The sequence below is a fragment of the Vigna umbellata genome, chromosome 8, assembly GCF_029865625.1.
Source record: "Vigna umbellata cultivar VRB3 chromosome 8, Vumbellata_1.0, whole genome shotgun sequence".
Taxonomy (NCBI): Eukaryota; Viridiplantae; Streptophyta; class Magnoliopsida; order Fabales; family Fabaceae; genus Vigna; species Vigna umbellata.
This window is the reverse complement of record NC_142172.1, coordinates 27,129,630-27,140,327: the sequence shown is the minus strand read 5'-3', so window position 1 is coordinate 27,140,327 and position 10,698 is coordinate 27,129,630. Positions and strand designations below refer to the sequence as shown.

Genomic DNA, 10,698 nt, shown 5'->3' with positions numbered 1-10,698 from the left:
TTTTTTTTTTTTTTAAGTTTTGAGAATGAAAATTATTAAAATACCCTTAACCTTAAAACTTGGAATCCATAATATATAAGGGTATTTTTGTCTACTAAAATCCGGTACACATTGCTAAAATGTACCAACTGAAAAACAGGCGTACGCGCGTTAGCAAAACCCCATATATATATATATATATATATATATATATATATATATATATATATATATATATATATATATATATATATATATATATATATATATATATATATATATATATATATATATATATATATAAGTGTGGGAAGAAGTATTATCCAATACAAAATATATATTGTTTATTTTTTTCTTCATCCAAATCACAACTCCATGAAGAAAATAAAACAAACAGATGTCGATGACTTTTTTCCTTTGATTTTGGAAGAAAAATAATGCATATAAAAACACAACTTCATTAAATAAAAATAAATCAAAGTAGTGTCACAAATTACAACTTCTTAACTTTAATTAGAAAAAAAAAGAACTGAACTTCAAGATCATGCAATAGAACTGGATTTGCTCGTTTTAAATACAGTTTATTTGTACATATAATTCTTTAAAAGTTTGTCCATTTTAATAATTTTTTTTAGAAACCACAGCTGTATGGCGAATTTTTCTTCTTATAACTGAGACATTACTCGAATAGATAAATTGCTTATAAACGTTTTAATGTTGGATATATAAGCTTTTAAACATTTAATTATGAAACCGATATAGTAATAATTTGGTGAGAATTCCAAGAAATTAACACAGCAATTTGAGCATAATTGATTGGTAAAAGCAATTATCATTGAAAAATGAGAGTCTAAAGCTAAGAGAAGTTGCAAACACAATCTCCCATACGTGCCATGTTACTGAGATTAGACCATTAAATGCAACTATTTCATTAAAGTGTGGTCTAACAAGATCCTACATTTATGCCAAATGTATTGAAGCACGCGTCTCTCAAACAAAACTTATAATACATTATTATATCAACACAATACATGTGCAAATGAAAACTACTTAGTACAATATCCCATGTTTTGTTCAAAAATTCTTTTACGTAGATGCATGTTTGGATTTTTTGGTTTAACACTTCTTTTTCACCCTAGAGATATTTCTTTGGTTGTGATTGATGAATTGAAAATTTAAATGTGAGATTCTTATTAGATAAAAATAAATAATAAATAAGTAGAACATCATGTAAAGATCAATTAATCTATTATTTTAAGATTTTAAATAAAAAATAATATCAATTTTTTATGTAATTAGATTCAGATTTTATTAATACTGTATGTCCAATAAATTTCTTTCTAAATAGATTAACCTAATGTATCTCAACAACATAAATATACGATTATGTTTTCATACGCTTTAATACAATAACATTATTTCTGTTGAGTGAATAAGTGTTTGATAAAACATTCCGTTATACAATTTCATCTTGATGAACTCCTTGAATTGTGCCTCAAATGTTGAAAGCAAGAGAGGTGATATAGCATTGAAAGTGTTTAAAAATCTGATATCTAGAATAGTTTAAAAAGAAATCTTGTAATAAATTTATCAAAGGAGCGGGTTTGTATGTTGTACAATATCAGAAACCAAGTTGTAAATAGGGGCTTTTAAATCACAAGTACTTCCACTGTTTTCTTTCAATCACCAAACATTCTCACCAAGATTCCAACCTTGCAAAGGTACCGAAGCTTTTAATGTAGTGAAAAATATTCAAATAACTTCAACTCTTTCGTAATTAAAAATGATATAAAATTTACTATTAATAAAATATTTCATTGACATTATGTATTATTATTATCTTACCTAAAGAGGTAGTAGAGTAGGTGAGTGTTTTTGACATTGGGTGAATGATAGTTGCAGTAGGCTTTTTTACACTAAAAAAAAAGATAAAGGAAAGTTAAGATTTGATATGGATGTAAAAGAGGAAATGTATTTGTGAAAATGGGAAATGAAATGGAAAAGGGTGGTTTGAAGTTTGAAGTTTTGAAGTTGGAAAATGACTAAGTATATAATAAGTGAGTGTATGTGTGCATAGACAGAGTGACAGTCAAAAGGAATATTTGTGCAAATGATTCCAAGAAAAAATAAACAAAATAAGAGAAATTAAACAGAAAACAAAGCAGTCTCTCTACATATCCTTGTTTAACTTTTCTCCCTCTAACCGCTTTTCTGTGGTGGAAGACCAAATGTAAGAAGTGATGTGATACTGTGTTAGTACCACTCACTGCTGGTGCTTGGCATAATAAGATCAAACCTAACTCTTATTCACTCTGTCTATCACTTTAACTTGGTAGACTCAAAATGCACATTTTTAGTTTATTTTAGATACACAATGTCTGTGTCTTTCTATTACTACCAATATAACCATTGCTTCTCTCTGCTCTCTGCTCTCTCCAACTTCCTAAGCTCACCCTCGCCTTGGATTTGGGGTAAAAGGCCTCGAGAGAGACCCAGCCTTGCCACCCTTTATTCCCTTTCAAATTCGATACTTTGCTCTGTACCCATAACGAGGTTTGGTTTTGCAAAACAGAATCTCTCTCTCTCTCTTTCTCTCTCTATCTCTCTCTCTCAAACTAAACTACCACATTCACCTCCTTTTTCTTGTGCCTCTTAATCTCTTATAGTTCTTACAACGTATCAGGGGCTTGTCCCATCTCTGGTTCTTTCTTTCCTTGGATTTTCATCCTCTCCAAAAACACCACCATGTGAGTGAGTGTTTTCACTTGTACCACATTGCCTAAAATGCTCACAAACTCTGATTTTCTATGTTCCCTCATCGTTACCTAAGAAACAGAGGAGTGCCCCCCACTTTGTTCTCTTCCACTCCCAGTTTCCAACTCGGTGCTTTCATCAACCAACCTCTTATTATGTCTTTTTCAACCCTTTTAAACACAACCAGAAATTAAACTGAAACCCGTCTTCTTAGTGTCCGAAGCCTTTTCATCTTGTCCTATTACTATTATTATACTCTACCTCCTCTTCAATCACTTCATTCAACGACTAAAAGTTTTAATTACATTGTTTTCTGTTGCTAACTCACAAGGCTTTATGAAGTTGTCCCAACAATGAGAGATGAGCACTCGAAGAAAAGCAAGGTTTGAAAAAAATATGCCACCTCGCCCTCCTCTCCTTCAGATTCCTTTGCATTGTGTTTTCCGCCATTGCTTACTCTCTGTTCTTCTCTCTGTAAAGCTTTCCTGGCCCAAGACGTTGGTCAAGAAGTGGTTCAATATTAAGAGCAAAAACGAGGACTTTCACGCAGATGACGTCCTCTACGCAGGTCAGTCGTCAATTTTCGCGTGATTTTTATGTAATTAAAGATCATGGTCGGTTTTGCTTGAATCAGATTTCTCTTGCCTGTAAATTTTCTGAATATTAAACAAACTTTGATTCTCCTTCTTCTCGAACTTGGTTTGCCTTTGGGTACCGGCTTCTTGTTTTCGTTTGAATGAGTGGTAACTATCAAGACAAGATCTGCACTCTGCAGCTTGTGGTTTTTCTCCTTCCCCGGTTTCCACCTTTTGTTATAGTTTTTTTCGGGTTTGTTTGATTCATTCTGTGGTTTGATAAAATTTACAGTGGAAAGAGCGTGACTTTATTTACTTTATGATTTTTCTTTTTCATGTGTTAATGAAGATTGGAGCAACAACTGTTCGCAGAGGGAGGAATACACTATCAAGAAAAGCAAAACAGGTTCCGGGCCCATGCCATTCTTAAACCCCCCATTAGAATTTCTGAGAACTTTTGTTTTTTCTTTTCTTTTTCCCTTGTCTCCTACAATGTCTAAGTTGTACTTTAACGCAGAGAGAGCAAAGAGAAGGCACTCAGACAGAATGCGGCGAGGCAAGGTTAACTTTGATGCAGCTCAGGATACAGATGTGCATAACTATAGGTATGCTTCATATTTTTCATCGTTGTGCTTACTTAATGGTGTCTATTTTATTGTAGTCAGATTCAGAATAATTGTTATTCTATTGAGTTGTTGTTTTTCCTGCATACAGAATCTTTGCTGCTACTTGGAATGTAGCTGGAAAATCTCCTCCAAGTTATCTGAGTCTGGAAGATTGGCTTCACTCCTCTCCTCCTGCTGATATCTATGTTCTTGGGTAGATTTCTGATTGTATTTGTATAATGTATTCTCTCCTTTCACTTTCAACAGTTCAAGTATGAACTAGTTTGCCTTTTCTTGCATTCAGGTTTCAAGAAATTGTACCTCTCAATGCTGGTAATGTTTTGGGCACGGAAGATAATGGCCCTGCCAGAAAGTGGCTAGCTCTTATTAGAAAGACCCTAAACAGTCTTCCTGGAACAAGTGGTGAATGCCACACTGCTTCACCGCTTCCTGATCCTATTGTAGAGTTAGATGCTGATTTTGAAGGATCAATGAGGCAGAAGGCAACCTCTTTCTTTCATCGCCGGTCGTTTCAATCCTTCAGTCATAGTATGAGAATGGACAATGACATGTCACTTCCACAAGCATACCTTGATCGCCGCCTCAGCGTCTGTGACAGAATGATGTCTGGTCACAGAACAAGTGATTACGACCCCAACTATAGATGGGCTTCTTCGGACGATGAAAATGGCACTGGTGACTCCCCAGTTGCAACACAATATTCACCAATGACATGTAAAGGTTTTTTCTCTGTGGAGGATCGAGATAGACAGACAGGGCACTCAAGATACTGCTTGGTTGCGAGTAAACAAATGGTTGGAATATTTCTAACAGTTTGGGTGAAGAGCGATATAAGAGATGATGTTCACAACATGAAAGTATCTTGTGTTGGAAGAGGATTAATGGGATATCTTGGAAACAAGGTAAGTTTGATTTTGATATATGTTAATTAATAGAAGAGTTTACTGAGAACCTGGAGACAACATTCTCGTTCTCATTCCCTTGAATTTTCCAGGGTTCAATATCAATCAGCATGTCTTTGCACCAAACAAGCTTTTGCTTCATCTGTAGTCATTTGACTTCTGGACAAAAGGAGGGTGATGAGCTAAGGAGAAATTCTGATGTAATGGAGATTCTGAGAAAGACAAGGTTTCCCCGAGTTCATGGCATGGGCGATGAGAGTTCTCCGCAGACAATTTTGGAACATGAGTAAGGCCTTCATCCTTTTTCTTTGAATCTTTACTATCCATCTGATGCTTGTAGATTTCGTTTGACATTCAAGTAAAATGCAGTTCTAAGTCTTAACTTTTTCCCTTGTAAAGACCTAAACTTGTGGTTTAATTGGTGTAGTCGAATAATTTGGCTGGGGGATTTAAATTATCGGATAGCCCTTTCTTACCGTGCAGCAAAAGCTCTTGTTGAGATGCATAACTGGAAGGATCTGTTAGAGAATGACCAGGTTGGATACTTTGTAACCTTACAACTTGTTAGTGTTGCTTTTTTTCTTGAATTATGTCATCCTCACTGTTTGATAGCTTTTTCTTTCAGCTACATATAGAGCGCAGACAAGGTCGGGTTTTTGAAGGATGGAATGAGGGGAAAATATATTTCCCTCCCACATACAAGTATTCAAACAACTCAGACAGATATGCAGGCGATGAAAGGCACTCAAAACAAAAGAGAAGAACTCCAGCATGGTGCTCTTCTTTTTTGCTAATAGCCTTATAATTATACCTGTATCAATGAATACATGTAGTGGAAAATGTCCATGGAAAAGATAGAAAACAAATGACACTTAACTAATGCTATTATAAAAAAAAATGTCCCGCATTATTCTGAAAGTAAATCTGCATAATTGTTTACGGGAATCTAATAAAAAAATTTGTTCATGAAGGTGTGATCGTATCTTGTGGTATGGTAGAGGCCTCCGCCAATTATCTTATGTTCGTGGGGAATCAAGATTCTCAGATCATAGGCCAGTTTATAGCATGTTCCTGGCAGAAGTTGAGTCTGTTAGCCGTAGCCGAATAAAAAAATGTTCTAGTTGCTCCAGTTCAAGGATTGAAGTAGAAGAGCTGTTGCCACATTCACATGGTTACAGATATGCTGATTTGAATTTCTATTAAGGAATGCTGTAAAATATGTCGATCAACCCGCAATTGAGGACACTGAAGAAGCGAAGTGTACAATACAAGGTAATTTCTGTCGTGCTTGAATATCACCCACCTTTTACCAAACTCTCTACTTTGCCACAAAGTAATGCTTCTCACACGCAATTTAACAATTTGTCCTCTTAGGTTACGAAGCATTTTCCTAAAAGCATGTTTTTTGCAACAGGATCCATTCATGGAATTAGAACCTTAGATTGCCTGTTCTTGGGCTATATTCATTTCAGGATTTTTGGCTCTCAGTTTGCATACTTTTATGGAATATTTAGTTCATAGATTTCTTGACAGCATTGGTTTGGAGTGTGGCTTCCTTCCTAATTAAGTTTTTAGTTGAGATCTCTTGCATGTCGTATTCTTATCCTTGGCTTGGTCCCCCCCTATTGCATTGTAGGTGGGTAATGCTCTGGGGAACGCTAGCCCCAACGGTGATGTAAACATTCTGTTACTCTCAGCCCAAATTAAGGTTTTTGTCCTTTGCATTTCTGCCTTTTCTCAACATCTCTGTAATTATTTTTATTTGCTACTAAACCTCCTCCTTATTTTTATGTTGCAGCTGCGGAGTTTGATTTTGCTTGCTATACAGAAAACTTGTGTTTTTGGCAGTTAAACACTCCTGGCTCAAATGTAAATAGCATCTGAATTCTTACTAATAAGGTAATTTAACTTTTATTTGGTTTACTCATGTTAAACAAGTCAGTGAGGAATAACTAAAAGTGAATGCATCATAAAGTAGAAATAAGCATAAAAATTTCTTATCATTATTTGCTGTGTTGCAGAAACATGAAAAGAATTACTGCTGTGAAGGGTACTGATTGCTTGTGTTAGAAAAGATATGTGCAAGTTCTGACGTATATGAAGCTTCTTTTTTCGTGGCAGCTAATGATTTCACCGAGGACCATTGAAGCTAATGAGTAAATTTTGTATGGCTTTGTTTTCATCATGTTGTGATGTTTTCTCTTTTGTGATTAAGATGAAAGTTGCAACCAAAAGGAAAGAAAGAAATGCGCACAACATAGATTGCTTTATTGGCTTTTATCAGTAAGTAATTATTTGTACCAAATTCCAAATTATGACCTTTTATTTTTTCTTTTATTTTCATTCTGATTCGGGAATGATTCTTGGGGCAACGTCAACACCTTTTCCGTCAATGTTTACTGTGTAATGAATGGGTGAATTCGGCCCATGCTTAATAAATCTTGAAATCCCACTCCCTTTTGGCATTGCCATGTTTTAGAATATTTCATGTGAGAATTTTGAAAAGTAGTTCTAATAAAGAATGACATAACTGTTATAGCGATGCAATAGAAAGAAAAGGACGTGCCAAAGTGCTTTGCTCATACACCTATGTTGATCCCTTTCACAGTATTTATTTTCGGACCTATAATTATGCTTCTCATTTAAGTTGTCAAATCTGTGTGCACCATTCAGGATGCAACTTCTCTACATTAGAGGAACCCATCCGTTTCAAATTAATGTTCGTTTTATAAAATTATTTTATTTTATGCATGAAAAATGAAAAATTTCTGATGTGACAAAGATGGATCGGCAATTATCTCATACGCAGTCCAGATAGAGACTGCAAAGATACTGTGCTCATTATGGTTCTAACTTTCACTTTTTTACAACCTAAATGGAACCGAAAACCCGAAAAAACAACGGAATGAGAAGGAAAGCAACAATTGCTAACCCAAAATAGAGGTTTAATTTAATGGTTTTAGTTACAAAACAAAATAACCAGGCTTTCTGTGCCAACCCCACTTGGCTATCAAAAATCTCTCTACAAATCTCCACGCTCTGTTGCGGAGACTGAATCACAACTCCACCAACAACTCCACGTGTCGTCCTCAAGATCCAAGCGTGGTGTAAACGGATTCTTGTCTCTCGCGTGGTTACTCACCAAGAATCGTACGGTTCCAACTGGGACATGCTTACTTATAAGGAGATGGACATTAAAAAAACATCATTTTTATTTCCTAAGACCTACGAACAATATTAAAATTTAAAACTATATTAAAAACGAAATCGCTAAGAATTCTTTCTTCTTTTTTTCTTTGGGGGAGACAAAAAACTTTAACCCTGAAGACATTCTGGCAACGTGCCGTCTGGCTCTTGTATATTGTTATGAAAAATGACCATTTGATGAGATTCTCTGAGGTGTTTTTTCCTATCATGTTCCCACTTTTTTTGGGCATCACATTATTAACCAGAGTCGAGATAAGACGTGCTTGCTTCGTGGTTTAAAAAATGTTTCCTGTTTGTTTCATTTCCTTTTGGAACGTTAATTATTTTCTGACTATGTTGTTCATTCATGTCATGCTCTACTCTTTTCCCTATCCCACCACCACCATTGGAATGGCTACACCCACATACATAAACTTCAAATTCGAAAACTTGAAAGTTTATAACATGGATTAGTTTTGAAATGTGAGTGTATTTGAATCAGAGAAAAAAGAACAGTAATGGGGTAGGAGAGAAGGGGACAGAAATTTAAAGTGGGGACAAGGGGTTGACAGTTGACACAGTTGTGTTTCAATTTGGCTAAGCAAAGAAAATGCTTTTTAGAGACAAAAATAGCCACTCTATGCTTACACATGCCAAAGGGAAAGACAACTAGTGCCTCTGCTCGGGCTCTTATTTCCAAAAACTTCTTACCAAAACACACTCTCACCATTCTTATCTTCTTTTTCATTTTTCCTAATTTACAAATGTTATTTTATTTTACATTTAATTTAATTCTTATTTTACTTCTCCTACACTAATTTGTATGGAGTTATAATGTCTCTCATTCCTTAGTAATGATCGTAAATTTTAAATCTTAGGATCCAAATTCTAAGATTTGGATCTGAATTGAAGCGTAAAAAAACATGATATCATTACACTACTTTACTTTTTTGTTTAAAATATATTTTACTGACACCTTATCAATATCTTATTCTACATTACCAAGAGTCAGATGCAAACTCAAAACTCTTAAATTTTACAAGACTTGAATAGCAGTTTTAATAGAAAATAATAACAATGTATTTTCATGGATGATGAATATATTCAAAGTTGGTAGCTGTAAATCACGTGAAAGATGTCCTATATGATTCTTCCAGGAAATTAAGGTTGCTTTTCCATGATGGAAATGGCTTGCAAGTAATGCATAGGGATCAACCCATATGAGAGTTTCACTTTTCATGCAAGTAATTAAATTGTTCACCTACTTCATCATCTTCCTCCCATTGCCAGGCCCTACCAAGGTTTCACCACCATTGGAGCGCTCTGGACCAATTTAATAGATCGTTTTACCTAACTCATGCACCATTTCCCATTCAAAAACACACTTCAACTTTTATAATACAAAAACAAAATTTCAGTTGCTAAAAATGTGGTGCTCAAGTACAATTACTAGTTAGTTGGTATCAGTTATGCTCCACATTAGCGGTTATATAAGGACATATGGTACAAAAATAAACATATCAAAGGTCCCCTACATTGAAACCCATGAAGACTTTTTTTTTCTTCCTCTTCTAAGCATCATCAACTAAATCATTAATTAACATAAATGGATAAATATTCACAAACACATCTATACTTAATGAAGTGGTATTATATCTATTTCCAAGAGAAAAACCACATATTAAAACTAAAATATTTAGTATTAGGAAATGTTTTTCTTTTCACTATATATGTAGTTGTTTAATCACCTACACTTTAAATTGTTAAAAAAAATTCAAACAAAAATAACAATGCAGCAATAAATTCCCTCAAAATTGGTTGGACCATCTCCATTCCCATGCTTATTTGCTCACGCCATCACTGTACATGTATATCTCCATTGTCGTAGACGTAATAGAAAAATGAAATATTATTCTTGAATAGATTTATCCAAACAGGAATTTAATTATTGAAACGCAAAGATTTAATAGATGTGAGTTCCTTAGTAAGATAAGTTGAGTCAATTATCGTATAACATATCAAGGATAAAAACTTCATATGTAGTTGAAATTTAAGAAAAACAAAAGACTTAAGTGTGGGATCAATGAATACCTTTTACATATGCTTTTGAATTTGAATGATAAATGTTTAAACTCAGTTTTATCTGTTACACGTAATGCAAGCGAGCTAGGCTAGGGTTATGTTGTGTGCATTTCTACATGCATAAGTGGAAGGGAGTCTGGGTCTTTTGGAGTGGACCACTTGATCATAATTGCCAAATTGACTAGTGCTACCAAAAAAAAAGTCTTACCTGCAACTTTGAACTGCAATGGCATTGGACTTGCATAGTCTATATCCATATATAGGACAATGTGGGGGCACTCATGAATCATGAAAGAACATATCTGGCTTTAAAATCATGACTAAATGCCAAACATTTGGAGTTCAAGATCATCATTACATCATTATTTTTAACCATTATTTCACATTTTTCACTCATCATCATAATATATATGTATATATTCATACATATATCATTTGTAATTATGTATCAATATCTATGTGTCAACAAATAATGTTATGGTTTAAACTGTTTATTGTAAATAAATTATATTAGAGCAGGAATGAATCATGACTTTTGAGTTGAATAACGAATTAAGCTTTCAAAAGTAAATGGAGATGGTGATATCAAAAGTT

At 34.2% G+C, this 10,698-nt stretch overlaps 1 protein-coding gene across 1 annotated transcript; it reads left to right on the top strand.

Annotated features, from left to right (window-relative positions):
* The first annotated feature begins 2,237 nt into the window (after positions 1 to 2,237).
* Positions 2,238 to 7,173, top strand: LOC124842670 (DNAse I-like superfamily protein). The gene is made up of 13 exons (XM_047319209.2): positions 2,238 to 3,116; positions 3,214 to 3,301; positions 3,658 to 3,714; positions 3,826 to 3,913; positions 4,023 to 4,127; positions 4,218 to 4,836; positions 4,929 to 5,122; positions 5,264 to 5,372; positions 5,462 to 5,610; positions 5,808 to 6,108; positions 6,473 to 6,544; positions 6,635 to 6,735; positions 6,858 to 7,173. Exons 1-10 carry the CDS (start codon positions 3,087 to 3,089, stop codon positions 6,037 to 6,039), a joined length of 1,671 nt encoding a protein of 556 aa, XP_047175165.1. The 5' UTR covers positions 2,238 to 3,086; the 3' UTR covers positions 6,040 to 6,108; positions 6,473 to 6,544; positions 6,635 to 6,735; positions 6,858 to 7,173.
* The last annotated feature ends 3,525 nt before the right edge of the window (positions 7,174 to 10,698 follow it).